Below are 25,093 nucleotides of genomic sequence, written 5' to 3' on the forward strand. Positions count from 1 at the left end.
CAGAGTGAAAAATGATGAATTAATAGTGTAAGTTTAGGTTGGAGTACGGCATTTTCTGTGATTGAGATTTAATTCAAGGAGGAACAAAAGGTGTTACGGCACCTGAGTTTCTCATTCCCACACAATATTGTCCCGGCAGGAAGCAAAACGTTCCTGTGAATTTCTGGTTGATTTAGTGGCTTTGCTTAGCGCTAGCTTGATGTTATCAGTGAGCTTTGGCTTGTGTTCTTTCTCGTAAGCGAGAGAGGGATATTTTTATGCTTGGACATGTCTGCAACGGGCCCTAGGTTGTGTTATTTGAGTAGTATTTTTTTGGTTATGTCTGTTTTCATTTTTGTTACAGTGCACTGAGGAAAAACAAATGAGAGGTGTGATCCACCGGTGGTGATATGGTGATATTTTGTGAGTTCATGATTTAACAATCAGCTCTTTAAACCAGGCCTGAAAGATTGAGATTTAAAGCGCTATAAAATATTATTACTGTAAACAGTTGCAAAGTGTGCTTCTCCATGATTGTAATTGGCTTGGGAGAAATTCACTTATAGGGAACACTGAGAAGTTCTGAGTCTAAAAGGATTGCACCGAGTCAATCCGGCCCAAAAAACAACAAGGAATTGTTTTCCTTTAAAATGATGACGTCATCTTGCTGGTGATGGAGGCTCGAATAAGTCGCGCGGGAGACTCCATTAGCAGCAACATCTGGTATGAATGTGTCTGGAGGTATGCATGTGACTGGACTGTGATGGACTGAAGACTAAAAGTTTTGACTGACTTGATACTGAGACAATGACTGCACCCACTTTCGGATAAGTAAATGCCAATAAACAATTCACCCAGCGGACAAGAGAAGGGTGGATGCTTCGCTTTGTTTTGTTTTTGCAGGAGCAGGAGGATAAGAGAGACTGGAGGAGGAGACTGTAGCTTCACATAAGTATGAACTGCAGACTTAACACTTTGGTTGCTGAGTCTGAGTTACTGATGTTTGCATTAAGAAAACTGTGCTATATTAGCTGTGTTTTGATTAAGGTATCATGTTATATTATTGGGAATGCCAAATGCTACAGTGGAGAAAATTATTGATATCACTCATGACTGGAATATGTTACTATTAACCATAGCAGGCCACTGTAAAAAAGTCAATTAAATCGTATAGAGGAAAATCGCCAAAAACTTTAACAATACCTATGAATGGCTTGCCACGTTCAGAATAGAGATATGCAATAACAAACATTGGTCCACGTGATTTAGGTTCTCACTTGAAATAGTGAGTTATTAAATGTAGAATATAATTGACAGGGACATTTGATAGGATGTGGTACTGAAAAAGAACAAGAGCAAAGTAAAGAAAGAAAAACCTATTGTGTTTAGTTTGGATAAATTCAAATTAAAATGTACCATTACACCCAGAGGATCAATATGGAATTCAATATATGCTAATTTTGTATGAAGTACATGACTGATAACTGTTCTGTCCTGAGCTTTTGTTTTTACAGCACCCACTTGACCACAGCAACAGTTTCTCGCCACCAACAGGGGGTATTTGCAAAGAATAGGGAGGAATATCATCAAAACTGGGAAAGGTAAGCCCCGAAGGGGGTGATGACACCATAACTTTCACTTATGGTCAAATTCTTAAAATTTGACCCCAAACTTGAAGATTCTTCAAACATTTAGAGACAGAGTGGATAAACATAATGTCGCAAACCACATAAGGATGGAGCATTTGAATCAATAAGATGGTGAAATAACACGCAGTAAAATGTGAATCATGTTGATTATGTTTATTCCAGTGTGCAGAGGAGTCAATTCCCTTCACAAAGTTTATAAATTCACTTGAACCAAAATTAGGAGCACCCGGTGCTGCAAGAGTTAATAGTCACAATACCCAAGGATAAGCACAAGAGCATGACTGATATGATGGGACTGGGATTTTGCTACACTTAATTATTGCAGACACAACTAAAACTATAACTGAAACTAATCAAAACCAAACTAAACTAGCAAACAATTGGTTAAAACTGATATAAAATTGAAAATCTGAAGTCGAAGCTAAAAAAAAAACTAATGAAAATTGCAAAACTATTACAACCCTGGTCCAGACTAAGATGGCGTTGGACATCTTCAGGGCAGAAAAGGGTTGGTGTGACCAAGGTGTGGTTTGGCTTGTTGTATGTACATTTCAAAATGTTACAGCTCTGGATGGACCAGTTACCAGGGCATGGAAGGATGACAGACTTCATTACATGAGGAGAAGGGAAATTTCCGGGATTGAGGATCCTCTGGGATGACAAGGCTGGAGCAACGGTACTCGAGAGAAGAATTTCTGATACTTTCTGAGATATGATGTCACTAACCTTCTCTTTTAATTGTCTAGCTCCAATGAATTGACACATGGGAGTGTGTCAAAAAGGGGGAAGTTGAGTCCGAACATCAAACAATGGTTTTATGAACATCTGATGACTTTATTTGTGTGTTTAATAATTTAGGTATGGCAAAACTTAAGCATATAATGTGTTAGACTTAGAAATGGTTCATTAATTTGTGATTTCTTTTACACACACATAGATTATGATTAGAATAAGTCCCTGGGTCAGAGAGTCCTGAACATAATATTTTAAACCAAATTTGAATCATTAGAACAATAATGGATAACAATATTAGATTATCAAGGCTAGGGAGAGAGGTGTTTTGGTTTTCTGTCTCTTGCAGAGAAAGGAACAGACACCAGACGGGGACACGGAGATGTGAGGACCCTTCACAGCAGAGACAGATGTAGGGACTGCCGAGACAGCAACTGGGGTCAAGTGTCATGGCGTTTGAGCTCCTTGAGAAGATGGATCCCATAAACACAGCAATAACCATGAAGGGGTTGGCGAAAACCAGGGACACCAGACCAACGAGGTTCAAGAGGCTCTTGGCAAAAAGGGGGACACGGCGGTGATCCCAAAACACACAGATCTTTGTTTGAAATCGGGGCAGAATAATCCCCAGAACTGTGCAATGACTAAAGGGTGGTCTAACCCCGGAGGTCGAAGAAAGAAGCTGAGAATCACCCAACTGGAAGACACTGGTAGCTGCAGCAATAAAAATAAAGGTTAAAAGCTCCTTAGACAGAGGTTCTAGTCTAAGTACATTTGAAAGGTATAAGGGGGCATTAAAAAAGGGGGTGGAAAACTGGAGCACCAAAATAAAGCTGTGGGAGAATTGGGGAGTGATGGGAGTGTCATCTGTAACTGCTGTTATGGTCGTAAATCTAACTTTGCTTGCATCTGAACTGCGTGAACACAGAGGTCATCCCACATATGGTCCACCCGTTAAAGGGGGACAGAGGGCCTCAGGACCAAGAAGAACTGGACCTTCCAATGCTGGAGTGTATGTTGTAAGTGATCTCTTTGAAGAAAAGAGATCAAAGGGGGAATTGTGATATTATTCTGTTATCATATGTTACCTTATATATGTAATCAAAGTAGTTGAATTAGAATACTGCTGTAGATCATATTATACCCTTTAATATAGAGTGTGTGAGCTGTATGTAGTTTAGTTCTCATTATACTTTTGAGTTAACAGAACATATTCACATATTAGTTCATTAGATAAATGTGCATCACTCTGTATCCTTGATCTGCTGGGAATGTGTTACACTGTTTTCTTGACATGTTCTATTGTTGAATCATGAAGAGAAGGAGACTCTGTGTCTAAGACAGGGGAGATAGACAGACCACATTCCATACCCCCACCTTACAGAAAGCAGAGAAACAACTGCCGAGGTCATAACTTAGGCGCTGTAACAGAGAAAGAATGTGATGTTTTGGCTTTTACGACTAGATGGGGGCCACTAGAGACTATAAAAAGCTGAGCAACCCGTCACCATTTTGAGACTTGCTGTGACCCTCTTCAGGCATGTCTCCCCATCATGATGGTCCTTATGCTCTTAAGTGTTGAATTGTATGGAAATAAATGATTGTTGATTGAGCATAAATACACCGAGTATTGTCCTTCCTTCAGCCCAAAGATTCAAAGAATTGGGAGATTTCAACAGTTCCCAGAGTCAGAACCAGACACGGAGAAGCTGCATTCAGCTTTTATGCTCCTTATATCTGGAACAAACTCCCAGAAAGCCTCAGATCAGCTGAAACACTCAGTTTATTTAAATCCAGGTTGAAGACTCACCTATTCTCAGCTGCATTTGAATAAAGCACCAAATCCACACTTTTAAGCTTAAATTTCAAAACTTACATTTTAACTACTGATTTTATCTACTGTTCTGATTTTATCTGTTTTGATTTTATATACTGTTTTGTTTGTTTGTTTGTTAATTAGTTTGTTTGCTTGTCTTAATCAATTTTAAATCATGCTTTTTATTTGTTTTTGTTTCTAATGTCTCTGTAAAGCACTTTGAATTACCTTGTTGTTGAATTGTGCTATACAAATAAACTTGCCTTGCCTTGCCTATCTGACGGCCAGCACCTTCTCCCAGCCCCCCAGCCCTGACGGCTAACAGAACCGGGGTGAGTGAAGACCTCAAACCTCCCTACGCCCTCTCATATGTAGTGTTGCTGTGTGCTGTTCTAAAGTGCATTTAAAACTCAGGAGAGCATGGTACTTGCTTCCTCTCAGAGAGCATCAAGGCTCCTTGCCAAAACCCTTAGTGTCTATATGCATTTAAAATTGAGGGTAGGGCACCAGCGCCAGAGGTGGGTTGGAATACACCGACCATCCTCTGGATGCTGTAAAACGTGCCCACCCCCAAGGCCCTATATGTATGTATGTGTTATGTGAGAGTGTGAGTAATGTGGATGTCTAGATTGCAGAATAAAATTGAGGCACAGGCGGCCAGAAGGGGACAGAGGGGGAGTGCCTCCCCTGCACCCCAAGCCCTGCGTGTGTGGGTGGGTGCGGTAGAGCGGGAATAGGGAGGCAGCTGAGGATGGGGAGGGAAGAAACTGTCAGATTTATCTGCCTCTGAAGCAGAAAAAGGCCTTCTCTATCAAGCCACTTCTAGCATGTCTAGAAGACATTAAATCTTGGATGTCCCTAAACTTTCTAAGATGTAATTCAAGCAAAACTGAGGTGATTCTGTTTGGTCCTAGTGGACCTTGTGAACACTCCGCTATTGATTTGGGACCCCTGGCAGAGTATTTTAAATCTGTTACAAACCTGGGTTTTAAGATGGACAGTGATTTTAAATTAGACAGTCAAATTAGGGCTACTGTCAAGTCCAGTTTTTATCATTTAAGGCGCTTGGCAAAGATAAGACCGATTTTATCCAGGCCGCAGATTGAAACGGTAATCCATGCTTTTATTTCGTCTCGTTTAGATTACTGTAATGCACTGTATTTTGGAGTTAGTCAGCATCTTCTCTCTCGTCTGCAGCTGGTCCAAAATGCTGCTGCACGACTTTTAACCAGAACTCGTAAAAGAGAGCACATAACTCCCATCCCAGCTTCACTCCATTGGCTGCCTGTATATCTTCGAGTTAATTTTAAAATTCTCATGTTTGTTTTTAAATGTTTAAACGGTCTTGCCCCAACTTACCTCTCTGAGCTTCTGCATCCTTACTCACCCCCCAGGTCTCTCAGGTCAGCTGACGAGTTGCTCCTGGAGGTACCCAGGTCCAAGAGAAAGCTCAGAGGGGACAGGGCTTTCTCTATTGCTGCTCCTAATCTGTGGAACAATCTGTCACATTAGAGAGGCCCCTTCACTGTCCACTTTTAAAACAAGTCTTAAAACCCATTTTTATTCCTTGGCCTATGACACAGTCTGACCCTGCTTTTATTGTTTTAAATGTTATTCTCTTCATCATTTTTATACTATTTTATTATTGTTTTTGCTATTTGTGCTAATTTTATTATTTTAAATGTCATTTTAATAATCATCTTATTTTTTTTTATTTTTTTAAAAAAAAAAAATTATATTATTTTTTTAGATCTTATTTTTTAACATGTTCAATGTATCATTTCTGGCATGTCAAGTGAGCAACACTTTGTGTTCAGCTGGGGGCTGATCTGAAAGTGCTATATAAATAAATTGCTTGCTTGCTTGTTATCTGGTCAATTCCCTACTATTTTAAGAATGTTGTCATTCACCCACTTATAAAAAAAACAACAAAAAAAAACAAAACATTTTAACCTTTTCTTCTCAGGCATTCCAGAATTTAATGACAAACATTATTTTGTTTCAAAATAACACAGTAATTACTTCATAAATTGTTAGTGTCAAACAGTGTCGCTCACAAACAACAACAAATAATCATGATAAAGAATAAATGAGAGAAATTGCCTGTTAACTACTTGAATCGTAAGCTCTTTGAGCTGTCAGTGCATTTAATCCAAAACTCAAATGTGCCACAGTGAATTGGAACATTTTGTGTTTCAAAATTTTTTTGTGGAAGAAAATCATCTTCAATCTACTTTTTAAATATGACTGTAAGTGTAATAGGACTCAAAAGTTCACAAATCTGACCAGGACAAAGTTTAAAAAATGCATATGAATATTCCAACATTTCTGCCCATTTTAAAAGTTAGTGTACTCACAGTTCACAAGACTCTAACGAGCTGTGTTAGCCTTTCTAAGTATCTTAAAAATCTTATTTTTAATTTCCTTTGTCCTAAGACAATACACAAAAGGATTTACAAGAGATGGACCGAGGATGGTGCCAATTGATAAACCTTGGCGTTCTTCAAGAGTTAATACCACACCAAACCTGGTCAAAATAGCAAAGATAAAAATGGGACAGTATAAACATATTACACAAATCAGGTGACTCACAAGAGTGCTTCCCATTTTCATTCTGTCATTATTTGATGATAATTTCACAAAAAACAAGATCCCACAGTATGAAAGACAAATGAAAATGAATGTGAAAAATAACAGAAAAAATAACCTACTGGCACCTTGATTGAAATATTTCTCTGGGTCAACACAAGTGGTTCGTAATACAGACGCAGCGTCACAGAAAGCGTACCTAAGCCTTAAGGTGCAGTGAGGGAGAGGGACAACTGTTGCAGGTAAAGAAGCCGAAAAACTAGAGGCAACAATCCACAGAATGTATGTAAGTACCATTATACGTGTATTTGTTAAATAACTATGGTACCGAAGAGGATAAATTATAGCTATTAATCGATCAAATGCCATAATTGTTAAAGAAAACATCTCCATTGTTGATCCCAGCTGGAAAACACACATTTGAATTATACACTCCACATATGATATGGTATTAACACCAGCAAGTAGAACCGCGATCATTGTTGGAGTGGCACTAGAGGTATACAGTATGTCAACAACGGCAAGATTGCAAATCAGAAGATACATTGGTTTATGTAACTGCTTGTCAGAAACAATGAAGATGATATTGACCAAACTGCCAGTAACAGCTAGTAAATAAGTTATCAGCATAACCACACCAACTGCTACAGGCCTTTTGACTGTGTCAAACCCACCTATAATAAAATGTGTTAGTTTGGTTGAAGCATTCTGTAAAGACATATTAAAAATATTAAATTACATTAAGTTTCAAATTGGAGTTGATAAAGTAAAAAGACAAAAATAAAAAACACCTCTCAAAGCAAAAGGTGGTTAAAGATATTGCAAATCTTTAGCAGCAGTAGACAGTGATTAAGAACAAAAAAATAATAGCCCAGCTAAACAGACAGTTTGGCTTTGATGACAAAGCATCTGTGCTTTCGCATTTTAAGCCTCACAAGAACCGTACATTCTCACTCTGCACTTCCGTCATCCAGTGACACTGCATTGTGGCATAGACAATTTTCTATTTACATATCCGCAGAGATTGCAGAACCATGCTCCCATCCACACAAAAGTAGGATGAGGACGGCTGGATACTTTAATTTACTTTTACTTTGGCTCTTTAGAGTTGCTATAACACAGAAGCTATCACAAAAAGGAAATTGCACCTTTGAAAATATTAACTTAACTAATGGCAATTATTAAAACTGACAGTAGATCCATCACGGATGAAGCAACGACAAAATAACAAATAGTTTTGTACTTGATTAAGATTAACTACATTCTATGTAGTATTTTAATAGTTCGTTTAAAGAAAATTTCACATATACAAAGGCGCCGGTTTAGCTCACTGGGATAAGCTGGCTGAGAGAAGCCGCCCGGGTTCGAATCAAAGCTTTGGCCCTTTTCAAATTCAGAGATTCTGATTTTTATACTGATTGATCTCTCTACTAGATTCTGAGATAAATCAGAATCTCTGATTCTGATTCCGGTTTATCTCCACCTCTGGTTTCCTGGTCAACCCCCTAAAGTGAACTGAAACAAAACCACAAAAAACAAAGAATCCGAAGCACTCAGTCCAAACACAATTGCATAAGAGTCCGAGACCCTGTTTCAGGAGGGCGACCATGATCTGGGTAGAAAAGGAGTTCATGGCGAAGTAGTTCAGGTGGCCGACCTGGAGGCCGATGGCACAAGAGTCCAAAGTCAGGCGGATCAGGGGGTCGCCCTGGAGGTCGAGGGCACAACAGTCCATAGGTCAATGGTTCAGGGGGCCGGCCACGAGGTAGGCAACTCAACAGGCCGCGCCATCTCCTATTAGGAGGCCGGCCGTGCAGAAGGCAGCAGCGGTGCAGTTCAGGAGGCCGTCCAGGACGGCAATGATGCCCAGCTGACGGCCCAGAAAGTGGCCGGTGACGGGACAGTCATGAGTGTGGCTTGGCGGGCCCCGACGAGGCAGGAGGCCAGATGGGCTGCTCGGGCCCTCCAGCAGATGAGGCGTGGGACTGGACTGGCTCCTCAGGCTCTCCAGCAGACAATGCGTGGGACTAGACGGGCTCCTCGGGCCCTCCAGCAGGCGAGGCGAAGGGCTGGACGGGCTCCTCAGGCCCTCCAGCTAACGTGGCAGGAGGCTGGACGGGCTCCTCGGGCCCTCCAGCGGAAACATAAGAAGGTGCAGGCGCCTGCAAGGCAGCAAGCGCTCCCCCATGGGTTCTTAGTATGGGTGTGGAGCTTAGCTTCGCTCTGGCTGACCTCACCCTGGGCACCGCAAGCAAGCAAGCAATTTATTTATATAGCGCTTTCAGATCAGCCACCAGCTGAACACAAAGTGCTGTACACTTGACATGCCAAACATGATACATTGAGCATGTTAAAAAAATGAGAAAAATAGTAATAATAATATAAGTAAAATATATATATATAAAAAAAAAAAAAAACAACCCAAGAAAACCCAAAAAAACCACATTTAAAACAATAAAATCAGCACATTAGATTAAAACAATAAAATCAGGGTCAGACTGTGTTATAAGCCAAAGAGTAAAAATCGGTTTTAAGACGTGTTTTTAGATCATGAATTGCTACTCTGGAACCACAGACACTCACCGAGATTCCAGAAGGGACAGGAGGAAGGATGCCACAGTTCTTGACAACAGGCTCGGAAACACTCACCATGGCTAGTTCATTAACAGGGGGCATGACTTGGGGACTGAACAACTCAGGTACAGAGGCACCTTTATTATGAGTGACGTGCATAGACATAAGCCTTTCCAGAGAGTCAGAATGCGGACGTCGTTTCCTTCCAGTAGGAACCCGTGAGCCCAACTGTGGAGCCTCCTGCGTGCTGGATGGCGTTCCTGAGGCTGGAGAGCTAGGCGCTGGCGGTGTGAGTCTCTGGCGACTCAGGGGGCCCCCGAGAGCCAGACGAGTTCCCTGGAAAAGGTGCTGATAATCGGGGTTGAGCCACAGCTCTCCCCGGAGCTCCTCCTCTAGCTGGGCACAAGCTGCTTCCTGCCGCTCATAGAGGTCGGGATCCTTGACACCCATAGTAGATCCCTCTGAACAACTAAACACACTTCTGTCAGCTTCAGAGCACAATTCCACTATAGTTTCCGGCCCCGGCAAATCAATGCTCATCTCACTCTTCTTCACAGAAAGATCGTGAGGCACAAAAACACAGTCACTCACCGGAGTTCGTGTGGCGCCGCTTCTTTCTGGTAGCAGGTGCAATGGACGCTGATGCCACCAAAGCAGAGGGTGACGTGGTGGCAATCTCATCTTCTGCCCACATCCTCGCTAAAGACGAGGCAGGGGAAGTGAAGTCTGAGCGGGGAGGTGAGGGCGAGCAGCCGGTCCAAGGCGAAGCAACAGGTGAGCGCTCCCTGTCAGGAAGGAGCCAGGGCTTCCTTTTTTCTTTTTTTGGCCTGTCCCGTTTGGCTCTTTTGCCATCAGAATTGTTGTCTAAAGGCAAAGAAGGATGCCCAACGGATTTACTTTACCAAACTGACCATCCCAGCCTTGCCGTAATGGTCCATTTGATTCACCTTTTATTGTTTATTTTATTTTTCACTTACTGAATACGGGACAGACTTGACTGGGGGAAAGAAGGGGAGAAAGAAAGAGGGAAAGAGAAACAGCTGAGAAGAGGGACGGGGGAGAAGGGCAAAAGACAAAAACCAACAGAACGGGCAGAGAAAAAAAAATGCATATATCAATCACCTGGATCACCTGCTGAGAAAGAAAAAAGAAAGCAAGCAGAAGAGAACAAGAGTAATAGAATAAACAACATCACAATGATATATGGGAATATGACAGTAAATACTAAATGTTAAACACATTATTGTGCAGCACATAAGATCAACAGAACACAGTGTGCTTTGAGGTAGGAGCCAAAAAGGGTGTAGTTTGTGGGTGTGATCACCCGTGTGTACACCTGTGAGCATGGACGTGCTTGTTTTTTGTTTTTTTAAAAGGTTCCTCCATGTAATAATCTGCTAGAGGGTGTGGGGGGGCCACAGCCCCGTCCTCCAGGGCGTGAAGCAGGTGTGGAGGAGATCAAAACTCCAGACATCCAGAGGCCCCCAGAACACAAGAGACCAAGGAAGACCAACAGAGGGGCAGCTGCGCCACTGTCCCGGAAAGAGCTGAGGAGAGTCCCAGATGAGGGCTCACTCAGCAGCCGCGGAGCAGAAGCCAGGGGGAGTTGCAGTGACGCGCCCGTGAGCTCCGCCGGCAGCCAGCTGCGCCTGAGTGACCGAGACCCAGGCCGAGAGGCCGGGGGCACCCCACCTCCGAAGTGGCCCGAGCGAGCCCCAGGCTCCAGGCCCCGATAAGCGGCCGCCAAGGAGTGAGCCGGTGTGTACCTGGACGCCCATCCCCGGACACAAAGAACCACCAACGCACCGATGTCTGAGGGGGTCCGCCACTGGCAGGGGAAGTGGTGGTAGGGGGAGATAGGCCTCCAAACCTTGGAGGGCCTGAGATGTCCCCAGAGAGGTGGCGCCTGACACCCAACCTGACATATAGACACAGACATACAGGCACACACAGATACAAACATCCATTCCCACCCTCATGCTCTCATATGCACTTACTCCACACTCAACCAACGTGGAGACAGACATAAAGAGATGTTGTACACACGATCACACTCCCCAAGCGTACTCTACAAACCGGGTCTAGGTGCCCCCGCCCCTGGAGGGGGGAACTGCACCCAGACCCAGGTGGTGTTTCCCTTTTCCCTGCGGTGGGGGGAGGTAGACCGCCCCGACTCCACAGCAGCAGGAAGGCTCCACACTCCAGACCGCAGTCGGATGGCCAACTCCTCCTCCTAGTCCTAGCCCCCCTGCTCCAGCAGGTCGCAGAGAACGGGGGTGAGAGAAGACTCCGAACCTCCCTCCACCCGCTCATTGTAATGTTGATGCATGTGTGTTCTAAGGTGCATTTAAAACCCAGGAGGGCTTGGAGCTACCTGCCAGAGAGCAGCAGGTAAGCGCATGGTCCCTCCTGCTAGCCCTCAATGTCTACGTGTATTTAAAATTGAGAGGTGGGCAACGATGCCAGGGGTGGGGTGTACACCCTGATGGTACTTTGGACTCCGTGTATCGTGCCCACCCCCAAGATCCTATATGTATGTGTAATGAGAGTGTGAGTAATGTGAATGTCTAAGTTGTGGGATAAAATTGAGGCAGAGGCAGCCAGAAGGGGACAGAGGGGGGGGGGTAGCCTCCTCTGCACCCTGGTGACATACCCCTACTCCAAGGCCCTGCATGTGTGGGTGGTTGTGGTGGAGCGGGAAGAGGGAGGCAGCTGGAGATGGGGAGGGAAGGAAGGGAGGGGCAAGTGACCCCTCCCTGGGGCCAGCTCCCCCGCTGACCCCAGTAGGCACCCCCATACTCCGCGACCCGCCAGGGAAAGGGGGCCCAGGCCCATCCAGACCGGGCCCAGTGCAGCAGCGCCGCCCGGCCCCACAGAGCCCGGGACAGTCCACCCAACCCCACCACAGAGAAAACTGCACCCACCCCACCATCCACTCATCTTCCAGACTACATAAGACAATAAACACACAGGCTGAGATCTTCCTCCACCTCTCCTGTATCTCCCCCTCCTGCAGAGGCAGCTCCTGAGGAGAGGAAAGCTCCTGCAAGATGTGACAATCTCCCCCACCAGTTGAAGAGCCCCCCAGGTGGCTCGACGCACCGGCGGCACCCTGCTCCAGGGCTGGGCCCCCATGCACCCACCCGCCCACAACCCCGGCAACACACCAACCAGGACCCAAGCCCCCGAGGCCCGGTCCGGGTCCCAGCCCAGAGACGGAGCGCCCCCAGAACCTCACGCCCATCCCGGACCCACCCAGGGGCAGCCAGGCTACCAGGTCAGTAACCCACGTCCGTCAGCACAGACCCTCCCCTAGCCCCGCTGCACGCAGCCGCGAGGAAACAGTCACCGGAGAGCCAACAGAGCCCCTAACCGGACATGACCGCTACCCCGGGTTGAGCCCCCCAAGGAAGATGCCTCCGGGGAACCCCCCGACGCCCTAAGCCTGTCCCTACCCCCACACCAATCACAACAGTGAAGGCGGGACCAAACTATGACCCCCCACCCCCACTAGGTGATGGAGCTGATCAAAGGAGCCCAGAGCAATTGATCTGATGTGGTGGCAGAGGCTGTATCAAGACTAATGTAATCTAATAGATAATTTCTATATTGGTTAGAATTAAGATTGTTTTTATTTTTCCAGTTCATGAGGACTGTTTTCTTGGCTATGCATAGGGCAGTGAAAACCATATGGGCGATATTCTTTTCTGAAGTGACATTATCTAAGCTGCCCAACAAACACACTAAGGGGGAAGTTGGAATGTTACATTTCAGACACTTCGATAAGTCTTCACATATCTCGCGCCAAAACTTCTGAACTGGTGGACAGAACCAAAGAGCGTGGATATAATTGTCCGGTGAATTGGTTTGGCAGTGTGAGCAGTTGTTGGTAGACGTAAAGCCCATCTTGAACATCCGATGACCTGTATAGTGCACTCTATGTAATATTTTGTATTGAATTAATTGAAGACTGGGATTTCTAATTAGATGAAAGGTTTTTAAGCAAATCTGAGACCAGAAGTTTAGGTCTAAGTTAACTGATAAATCCGCTTCCCATTTTGCAATAGGAAGTGATATTGATTCATCTGTTTTAGAAAGCATTCTGTATATTTTGGATAGTAATTTGGGGGGTTTAAGAGTAAGAAATTGAACCACACTCCATTGGAAGCCAGGGCTTCCAATGGAGCTCTTCCTCCCGATAAGCCCGTAACACCTGCTGCCGCTCTTCCTCACCAAAGTCTATGGCTTCCGTCATCTCCGTGCGCCGCACCCTGCGGCTAGACTGTGGTGAAGACGCGGAAGCACGAGCGGATGGTGTGTCGTGGTGAGCCTCACCGTTCCGACCCTGAGTGCTTCTGGCTCACGAAGCAGCGGGGAAACAGCACAACAGCAGGGCTCAGGCGGCGCAGTACGCACAGTGGGCAGCTGCTGCGGCGGACGGAGTTGGACAGCGGTGACGAGAAAGTCAATGATCAGTAGATGTAGTGCCCCCCATAACCAGGGAAATACAGACGCGCATACCCCTACTTGGCGAGCTAACTCTTCTCATTCCTCCCCTCCTGAACACTGCAACCATTTACTACATAGCGACTCCACCGTCTGGATGATCTCTGATAGGTTTGTAGCTTGAACCTATTCGCTGGAACATTGAGGACAATATAATTACACAGCAAGCAAGACCCGAAGTAGGCAAAGTTCTTCATGTTACTCATGCATGAGGCAGACCTGCCTGGAGCCAAGTGTCGTTCCACCACTTGACCTCCGTCAGACTCTCAGCCAGGTTCCCCATAGCACTCCTTTTATTGTGGTTACATGAATATGCATAGGGTCATTAACATATGACGTCTACATACAAACAAAGAGTACCGTGTGTGTGTGTGTGTGTGTGTGTGTGTGTGTGTGTGTGTGTGTGTGTGTGGGGTACTGCTGATCAAAGGGTCATATAACATGAAAGCACAAAAGCGAACATCCTTGGTCAGGAAGAGGGTAGTCTCCCCCTCACCCTAGATGGTTCACCCTAGATAACACGGTGAGGAAGTCCAGCAGTTCATCTAAACAAAAAGCACTTAGACTAGAACAGACGTAGCTACGTTAATCCTACCGTAAAACAATAAGACAAGGTACGACCTCTCTTGTGCTCCCAAAGTGCTCTCTAATGCACACAAAGTTTGCAGACTATCAAGGATCAAACCTCTACCAATCTACAACTAATTATAAAACTCTAAGCATACATAAGTAAATATTTCTAAGCATAAATGACAATCAACAATACAAAACCTAACATTCCCCCCTTTTGACCTTTATGCTAGAAAAGTTCCCAGTTATGATCACCTCATGTCTGACAGTTTCAATGCAAACATTTTTATACTCAGCATATGTCAAATCACCCTAAATTACTGTAAAAGTACACAGTTTAACAAATGTATTAGCAGTTATCCCATTCCTCATTGATCTCATCCAATGGCAAACTGCATCCTACGAGCAAACAAATGAATTATTAATTCAATAGTTAAAATAAGAAAGTAACATTTTCAAAAACATCCCAGCTTGGTGGTGCTTCCTCCGGGCGTGCAAATCACATGTCTCTCTGCAGAGTGTTTTAAGTTCTGCAGGGCGTCATAAATGTCTCTTCCAGTTGTTTCCATCATTGTCCATAGGACCAGAGTCCAAATGTATGTAGAATAAACATTTAAACATACCAGTTGGTTTTGTTGTTTGTCAACATGGGTCTTGGCTATCTCCAAAGCTGCAGACCTCTTCAGCACTCTAGTTTTATGGCCTCTACCAACCCCCATCACCTCACTTCAGGCCTTCGTCCTGCGAGGGGGATACTTATGACTCCTCCATTGTCCACGCTCTGCAGAAAAACCCCTCTGTGGAAAGGGTGCTGGGTTCAGTTATCTTACTGCTGTTATGATCCCAGCAGTCTTCAGAGTGTCATCGTATGCACAGTGCAGTGGCACAGCATTAGGTGATGTTCATAGGAAACTGCTGTCATCACCACCATATCTTCTGGTTCCTGTGCTTTTCACAGAATCATGATGTCATCCTTAGACTCCCTCTGCGCTGTCGATGGAGCTTGGCACGCTCCCCTCATCCTTCAGGTGCCTGTCTGTTGTCCACAATCTCCTCTGTTGGCCTCTGGAAAGCCCCCTTTGGCACAGCTCTCATTCCAACGCAGTTTCGTGGTCCTTGCTGTGGCTCCAAAGTCTGATCTCATGATGGGCCCCAACCAGCTTGACCTTTGACCTCAACCACTGCCTGGGCTGTCAGCTATGCCTGGAATGGTTCTTGCTTCTCACTGGGCATCTGAAGATTTCTCAGGAGATCCCTTTCAGCAATACTCTGACTGCTGCACCTATATTTCCTTGCTAGGAGGAAAAACTTCTATTTGGAGACCATGTCAACAATCATCAAACAACGTTTTTTAGTTCAGTGAACTTTACTTATAGGCCATCAAAGCCTCATCTGAACCTGGATGCACCACTTGCATAGGTTTAATACCTGTAAATAAACTGTTAATCACACAAATCACTGCAACAATAATAAAAAAACATTATTTAATGTTAATCCTGGACCCCTCCTCTTGACGCATGGACACTCCCATGAGTCAACTCATCAAACCTGGATTCCTGTCGTAAAGAAAAAAGGGTTAGCTAAATCATGTCCCAGGCAACATCAGGGCGTCTCCTCCTCTGGAGCAGCACCACCCTGGACCTATAATCCTGCAATAAAAGATGTTAGTGTATTTTGTATATTAAATTTGCTTAAAAACTGGCTCCGCCAGGAGCCTGCATACACACCATCATGGCCTGTAGAACAAGATCTGGAAGTAAAATCAAACTTCACACTTGTAAACAATTGTATCCTAAGAGTAATAAGTATTCAGCACTAGCAAGACAAGTGTCATGTGCAGGTTTTCTCAAATCAGTAAACTACAATTATTACCATAATTTGCCTCAGACATGGATCATCCCATGTACTCAGTCAACATTAATGTAATCGGTGACTTCCCTTAAGCAAAGTCACTCCACTCATATATTACTATGGGCTCAAAAGTGGCCAGCTAATGAGCACCATATTAAACTATTCCATAAACACTGCATCTCTTATTTGTTTTTCTCATGTCACTTGTCTGCTTCTGCTGAATCTTCTACATGCATTCTCAGAAAAACAAACATTAGCAATACACATTGACCGTGGTCAGACGCAGGTTGACAGGTTCCAGAGGTGCCATAAAAAGACCATAAAGTTAGCCATCCATAGCTGTGGAAAGAAGTGACACTAGTTTTCAACACAGGAAATTTCTCACATGTTATTCACATTATCAAAGTAACCTTCACATTTTCCCAAAAACACAGTGTAACAGCATCACCAACTCATAACCTGTAAACACAGTTTTCTTCACATATAAACCCAAAAATCCTGTAGTAGGAAAAAACATCAACCAGTTGTCCTGGTATAAATCGCATCATCAAGTCACATGAAGAACTGTAATGCTGTAGAAAAGAAAATGCAAATGTTAGCGCTGCGCAGATGTATGCACACTTTCTCACAGTTTCCTCTGTGAGCAACACAAGGTAGTGAATAACACCCCTGGTAGATGCACAGACACAGAAAGTGGCATTTAAAAGCTTAAATCGTCACGCAACCTCGAATGTTGCTGTCATCTTTGTGCTCCTGTAAAAGGAAACACACATAAATTCATCTGCACCTTTGTCAGGTGGGGTTAACTTCGCACAGTCGTGTTACATCAGTAAAGTCTTGTCAGCTTTTACCAATCAGTTTTTTTTTCTTTCACTCATTCATTCATGCATTCATTCTTTCTTTGCTGATAGTGGAATCGATCGTCGCATTTAGTTTCCACTCTCAGCAAAATGACGTCATTTCAAAAAGAAAAAGAACTTTAGCTCGGATTACATCGCTGAATCCTTTTTGGACAGGAACTTAATTTCTAATTGTCCCAAATAAGTGGCGTTCTCCTGAGCCCATTTTAATGTGGAGAAGCTCACTTGTAACAATTTTCTCGACGACGTGTCGTACAGCGCTTTCTGTTCTAATCGTGCAGATCTGCTCAAACGACAGAGATTATCGAACAAAACTTAAAGTGCACTGTGAAAGTATCAAAATAAAAAGGCCTTGTTAAGTCATGACACAAGCTCCTCATCTCAGGAGGGTAAATCATACCATTAGCATGGTTTATCATACCATCATACTAATTAGCAGGCTCAACTTCACAACAAAAGAAAAATCATCAGCTAGATTCACTCCAAACCAACCATCAGCTGCACAACACACAACACAATCCTAATGTCCTATTAGCTAGGAGTTTAATGCCCAGGTCTGTGCTCTTCACTCATTTAGGCCACAGATTTTATTCAGTTTTCCTTTTTCCCCTCATCATAAAACGTGTGACATGTTGTCATGCACTTCACAAAAAAAGTTTGTTCTGACGTATTCAGAGTTGTGTATCTAGGTACAGGATTCACTCGCACATCAAAACAGGAAACTCAGTGTTTTAGAGTCTCCACTCAACACACAACAAACTCCAACACATCTCATTCACTCGTGCTAGAATTCAGTCACCTTTCCTTAATCTAAGAACGATCAACTAATTTGCATATCAGCTATTAACCCACTAAGATGACAGGACAACAGAAATGCATGTTCAAAATAGTATCACAAAAGACAATTTCCCTCATACAGTAAATTACTTGTGCTGCATCAATCAAGCAGGAAGCTTCTCCCAATTTACTATATCAACAACTAAATTTATTGTCTGATCACTGGTTGGTCAAACCAGAATCTTTTTTCCCGCAAAAGTTAAACTGTTGTCCTGCAACCTAGAGAGTCAATTTTTTGCATTGGATAAATTCAGCATTTGATAACAAGTGTCTGCTAAATTTACACTATTTTAACACTGATGATGAGATAAGAAGCTGATCTTCATTGCATGTGTGTTTGTGTTATTAGGCAGGTTTAATCAATGTCTGTGGAGCTGCATCTCCAGCAGGGCATGTTCTTAAAGCTGCCTTTCCTACACACTTCTCTGCTATTATTTGATCATTTCTTAACTAATGTGCTATGAGTCCACTGGTCTTTGCATCACACGAGGTGACTTGGACAAGATGGTAAACAGACTCACGTGCTTAAGATGTTGTCTAATCTTCATGAACTCTCTTGTGTTTGTGTTAGTAGGGTTAATGCATGTTCTGCTTGTGTGTGTGATTTTGTATATGTTTCTATTTTTGCAGTGTTTCGGACTCCTTCACAATTTTCCAACTTAAGCAGTCGGTTTTCTTTTCCCCAGGTTTGCTAACCCAAATTTTGATTTCCCAACTTAAATAACAAAATTCCTTTGTGTTCTCACCACTCCTCTCACTCTGTTGTCCTCTCCCACTTCAACAGTCCAATAGCAGGCAGTTCTCCTTCAGCTTTGTCCTGTGTTTCACTGTCTCTTCTTGCCATTTTACTCCAAAGGTGGCAAATGTCAAACTCCAACAGTCTCCTCAGTTCTCCTCAAAAGTTTTCTTCACATGCATAGTGAAGTTGCAGCTTGTTGGAAACACAGTGCCATTCATCCGATCAGGCAGGATGATGGGTTTGCTCTTCTTCTCTGATGCCGTTTGTCCACACTGCTGCTGCTTGTTGGGACTCTTTGTTCAGGACTTTGCTGCTGTCTCTTTATCTGCCATGTTATTGCTCTTTGGAGCTGCATTCCTTGTCTTCAGGGAGGAGTGAGAGCTTGCTTGTGAGTTTGAGAGACACATGGTGCTGTAAATAAGTTAGCCAGAAACTTGGCCTGAATGTTTCCAATGATGTTAAACTATAACTTTCTTCCGACCGCTGCATGTGGAAAATTGATTCAGGTCTGCTTTTCACCTGAAAGTGACAAACTAAGACATTTTCATTATTATTATTATCGCTGCTTAATCAACACACATCTCTCTCTCTCTCTTTCTCTGTTTTTGTGAACAGTCTTTTCTTAAAAGCAGAAAATGAGATTGTAGTTGTTCTTGGCTGATCAACACAAAACCTTTTTCCTATGATTTTTTTCATCTACAATATAAATTCTCTTTTTCACTCTTTTTTTTTCTTTACAATAGCTGGTGACCTGCAGAATCACCGCTCTCACAATCAAAGGCAATTACTTTTACACAGCGCACAAAAACACTGTGACGTCAAACACATTCACACTTACTTTTTCATCTGCATAAATAAATCATATGGCTGATGATATGTGCCATGGTGATCCATAGGCATGATCACAAGTTTATTTAAATATTTTCAACCCAACCCAACAAAACAAATAAACAAAAACATGATGCTGATGCTATGAACACTCTACACACATGAGTCAAGATGCAGAAAAACTGCTCACGGAAACTCTGCACACTCCAGTTATCACAGTTATCATAGTTCTGTTTCCCTCTCTCTGAGGAGTTCTCAGACAGCTCTCGATCTGATGATGTGTAGCTTGCTCATCAGCTCAGAAGAGACCGCAACGCAACCTCACACAGTGGTTGCGTGCTTTGCCCACAGTGGCAAAGACTTGCACTTTCACATTCAATTCAGCTTCTCCATCATGTACTTTTAGATGTTTCATACGGGGTTCAGCATATTAGTTGTTTTCACAGGTGTGCTCTATACCTCAACAATGGCTCATAATAAGACGACAGTCTTTCACACAGATCAAATGCCTCTATGCACTTCAGTAGTTTAAATATTTACCTATTTTACTTCACCTCATTGTACTGAATTTGAGCAACCCTAAGCTTAATGCAGATTACTTTTAACAACTATCCACCTCAATTAAATCTATGGTCTGGCACACAGGCTGTTGTTGATCAGGGCAAGCTAAAGAATAAACATTTTATGTCAGCAAGGGGTGGGGGAAAGCCATTCACCAGAGCATATCTTAAGTGCTGCTGATGTGAGCTGGCCTTCTCAAGGCTGGTGTGTTTTCTGAAAACTTCTAACATTTGAATCTCTTCCATTTATAAGCCTGCGATTAACCGCACGGCTCAGGTCCGCGTGAAACCCGCGCGACCGTGCTCGCGTGAACCCGCGCAGCTAAGGAGCCGTCGCTCTCTATTTTTTTTTTTTTTTAAATACTTTGTGCTGCCAGGAGCAAAGTCCAGCATAAACATCTGTCACCCTCTGACGCACTCTTGGTTGCTTAGGAATCCATGATAACAACAACAGCCGGTGTCACAGACCACGTGTTCTGCTCCGCACCCACTCACACAAACACACTCAAACACAACAACAACAACAACAACAACAACACAAAATAGGCCTATTGTCCAGCACATTCTGGACCCCGCGGAACTTCTCAACACCCCACAAAGTGGCGGAGAACTCACCTCTCGCTCCACAAAGCAGCGAGGAACCTCTCGCTCCACAAAGCAGCGAGGAACTCAGTTATCGCTCCACAAAGCAGCGAAAAACTCACTTATCGCTCCACAAAGTAGCGAACTTCTCAACGCCTCACAAAGTGGTGGAGACTGCACAACCACACGGTTATAGAGTCAGGCTCTAGGGACTTACTTGGTGTTGCTTAGCGTGTAATATCAGCGTCGGATCCCGCTGATCGTCATTCATCGAGGAGAGAAAACAGACAGCTAATCCACCGGCCCGATGACAAATTCTCACGTCTCGGGACTTTACTACAGGAACTTCCTGGCTGACGTCAGTCTTTCAGTGTGTCTCTTCTCCCCTCGGTGAATGTCGACTCCAGGGCTCCGGCTCTCGAAGGACCAATTAATGATAGGTTTGTAGCTTGAACCTATTCGCTGGAACGTTGAGGACAATATAATTACACAGCAAGCAAGACCCGAAGTAGGCAAAGTTCTTCATGTTACTCATGCATGAGGCAGACCTGCCTGGAGCCAAGTGTCGTTCCACCACTTGACCTCCGTCAGACTCTCAGCCAGGTTCCCCATAGCACTCCTTTTATTGTGGTTACATGAATATGCATAGGGTCATTAACATATGACGTCTACATACAAACAAAGAGTACCGTGTGTGTGTGTGTGTGTGTGTGTGTGTGTGTGTGTGGTACTGCTGATCAAAGGGTCATATAACATGAAAGCACAAAAGCAAACATCCTTGGTCAGGAAGAGGGTAGTCTCCCCCTCACCCTAGATGGTTCACCCTAGATAACACGGTGAGGAAGTCCAGCAGTTCATCTAAACAAAAAGCACTTAGACTAGAACAGACGTAGCTACGTTAATCCTACCGTAAAACAATAAGACAAGGTACGACCTCTCTTGTGCTCCCAAAGTGCTCTCTAATGGACACAAAGTTTGCAGACTATCAAGGATCAAACCTCTACCAATCTACAACTAATTGTAAAACTCTAAGCATACATAAGTAAATATTTCTAAGCATAAATGACAATCAACAATACAAAACCTAACAATCTCCCTCTCGTGTCGCTGGGTCCGGCATGGTCAGGTCGTACTGTCACGGTTTGTGGAGACAGACCGTGCGGAGATGTGTGTGGTGGACCTAGGTGCGAACACAAGTGAGGATACGGGAGTGAACTTAAACAAAAGTGAGCCTTTTATTGTGGCTGATGATCACCAAAGAAACAAACGAGAATGAGGGCAGCAGAAGAGCAATAACTAAACAGAAACTAAACTGGGAACAAACTATGAAAGCTAACTATGGCAATGGCTGTGACTCTGACTATGGCGAGAAAAACAGACGACCTGACGACAAACAAAAGAAGACTGAGGACTTAATACACACATGAGGTGATCAGGGGAAGTGGAGACACATGAGAACAGGGGACAATACAGGGGAGAGTAACACTAACTACAATGACCAAAGAACACCAGACTCTTCCAAAATAAAACAGGAAACATGTGAAGGAGACATGACAATACAAACTTGATAACATAAGACATGCAGTCAAAACAGCCTCACAGACAAAGGGTGAGGGAAACGTAAATACAGGGGAAGAAAATACAAGAGGAATCGAAATAGACAAATGAGCTTAGGTAATCTAATGAACTTGAAAATAAACCATAAATATCAAACATTACCTAAAACTTAAAACGCTGGGTCAAAGACCCAGGATCGTGACACAGTGTGCTTTAAGGTAGGAGCCAAAAAGGGTGTAGTTTGTGTGTGTGAGTACCCGTGTGTACACCTGTGAGCATGACCGTGCTTGTTTTTAAAAGGTTCCTTCATGTAATGATCTGTTAGAGTGTGTGGGGAGCAACAGCCCCGTCCACCAGGGCATGAAGCAGGTATGGAGGAGATCAAAACTCCAGACATCCAGAGGCCCTCAGAACACAAGACACCAAGGAAGACCAACAGAAGGGCAGCCGCGCCACTATCCCAGAAAGAGCTGAGGAGAGTCCCAGATGAGGGGTCACTCAGCAGCCGCGGAGCATAAGCCATGGGGGGTTGCAGTGACTTGCACGGGAGCTCCGCCGGCAGCCAGCTGCGCCACAGTGACCGAGCCCCAGGCCGAGAGGCCGAGGGCACCCCACCCCCGAAGTGGCCCGAGCGAGCCCCAGGCTCCAGGCCCTGATAAACAGCCACCAACGGACACAAAGACCCACCAACGCACCGATGTCTGAGGGTGTCTGCCACTTGCAGGGAAAGTGGTGGGGGGAGATAGGCCTCCATACCTTGGAGGGCCTGAGATGTCCCCAGAGAGGTGGCGTCTGATACCCGACCTGACATATGAACACAGACATACAGGCACACACAGATACAAACATCCATTCCCACCCTCATGCTCTCATATGCAATTACTCAACACTCTGCTGGCTAAGGGTAAACGTAAATTCAGTAAAATCATAACTCACATCGGCAGTAATGACACCCGGTTCTGCCAATCGGAGGTCACTAAAATCAATATTGAATCGGTGTGCAACATTGCCAAAACAATGTCGGACTCTGTAGTTTTCTCTGGTCCCCTCCCCAATCAAACCAGGAGTGACATGCTTAGCCGCATGTTCTCCTTAAATTGCTGGCTGTCTGAGTGGTGTCCAAAAAATGATGTGGGCTTCATAGATAATTGGCAAACCTTCTGGAGGAAACCTGGTCTTGTTAGGAGAGACGGCATCCATCCCACTTTGGATGGAGCAGCTCTCATTTCTAGAAATATGGACAAATTTATTAAACCCCCCAAAATATGACTATCCAGAGTTTGGACCAGGAAGCAGAGTTGCAGTCTTACACGCCTCTCTGCAGCTTCTCTCCTCCTGCTACCCCCCAAAAAACCCATCTCCATAGAGACTGTGTCAGCTCCCAAAAAGACAAAAAATAAACTAAAAACCAGCAACAAAAAACTTAAACATAAACAATTACAAAGAAAGAAAAATACAGTATCCACATCTGAACCAAAGAGTAAAACAGTGAAATGTGGATTATTAAATATTAGGTCTCTCTCCTCCAAGTCTCTGTTAGTACATGACTTAATAATTGATCCACAAATCGATTTACTCTGCCTTACAGAAACCTGGTTGCAGCAGGATGATTATGTTAGTTTAAATGAATCATCACCCCCGAGTCATTCTAACTACCAGAAATCTCGAAGCACAGGCCGAGGGGGCGGTGTGGCAGCAATTTTTCACACCAGCCTATTAATCAACGAAAAACCAAGACAGACTTTTAATTCATTTGAAAGCCCGATGCTTAGCCTTGTTCACCCCAGCTGTAAAACTCAGAAACCAGTCTTGCTTGTTATCATCTATCGTCCACCTGGGCCTTACACAGAGTTTCTGTCTGATTTCTCAGACTTTATATCTAATTTAGTTCTGAGCTCAGGTAAAATAATTATTGTGGGTGATTTTAACATCCATGTAGATGCTAAAAATGACAGCCTCAACATGGCATTTAATCTGTTATTAGACTCAATTGGCTTCTCTCTAAATGTAAAAGAACCCACCCACCACTTTAATCACACTCTAGATCTTGTTTTAACATATGGCATAGAAACTGAACATTTAACAGTGTTTCCTGAAAACCCTCTCCTGTCTGATCATTTCCTGATAACATTTACATTTACAATAATTGATTACACAGCAGTGGAGAGTAGACTTTATCAAAGTAGATGTCTTTCTGAAAGTGCTGTAACTAAGTTTAAGAATATAATCCACCCACTGTTATCATCTTCAATGCCCTGTACCAACATAGAGCAGAGCAGCTACCTGAATACTACTCCAACAGAGGTCGATTATCTTGTTAATAATTTTACCTCCTCACTACGTACGGTACGACTCTGGATACTGTAGCTCCGGTGAAAACTAAGGTCTCAAATCAGAAGTACCCGACTCTATGGTATAATTCTCAAACACGTACCCTAAAGCAGATGACTCGTAAGCTGGAGAGGAAATAGCGTGTCACAAATTTAGAGGATCATCATTTAGCCTGGAGAAATAGTTTGTTGCTTTATAAGAAAGCCCTCCGCAAAGCCAGAACATCCTATTATTCGTCACTGATTGAAGAAAATAAGAACAACCTCAGGTTTCTCTTCAGCACTGTAGGCTGACAAAAAGTCAGAGCTCTTTTGAGCCAACCATCCCTTTAACGTTAACTAGTAATGACTTCATGAACTTCTTCACAAATAAAATTTTTATCATTAGAGAAAAAATTACCAATAATCATCCCACAGATGCAATATTATCTACAGCTACTCTTAGTACCATTGATGTTAAGTTAGACTCTTTTTCTCCAATATGTCATTCTGAGTTAACTTCAATAATTACTTCCTCCAAACCATCAACGTGTC

At 43.8% G+C, this 25,093-nt stretch overlaps 1 protein-coding gene and 1 long non-coding RNA gene across 2 annotated transcripts in view; both read right to left on the reverse strand.

Moving 5' to 3' along the window:
* The window catches only part of LOC308401490, a 303,063-nt gene that overhangs the window by 40,812 nt on the left and 237,158 nt on the right, over positions 1-25,093 (reverse strand). The gene's annotated exons all lie outside the window — the stretch shown is intronic.
* LOC308401487 (olfactory receptor 5P76-like) lies at positions 6,399-7,800 on the reverse strand. Its single transcript, XM_080889705.1, has one exon. It carries the CDS (start codon positions 7,483-7,485, stop codon positions 6,547-6,549), a length of 939 nt encoding a protein of 312 aa, XP_080745831.1. The 5' UTR covers positions 7,486-7,800; the 3' UTR covers positions 6,399-6,546.

The sequence above is a fragment of the Rhamphochromis sp. 'chilingali' genome (genome assembly GCF_963969265.1).
Source record: "Rhamphochromis sp. 'chilingali' genome assembly, chromosome: 8".
Taxonomy (NCBI): Eukaryota; Metazoa; Chordata; class Actinopteri; order Cichliformes; family Cichlidae; genus Rhamphochromis; species Rhamphochromis sp. 'chilingali'.

What these genes read in the sequence shown, in the direction of transcription:
- LOC308401487 (XM_080889705.1), bottom strand. Translation starts at nt 7,485, where the DNA reads ATGTCTTTACAGAATGCTTCAACCAAACTAACACATTTTATTATAGGT.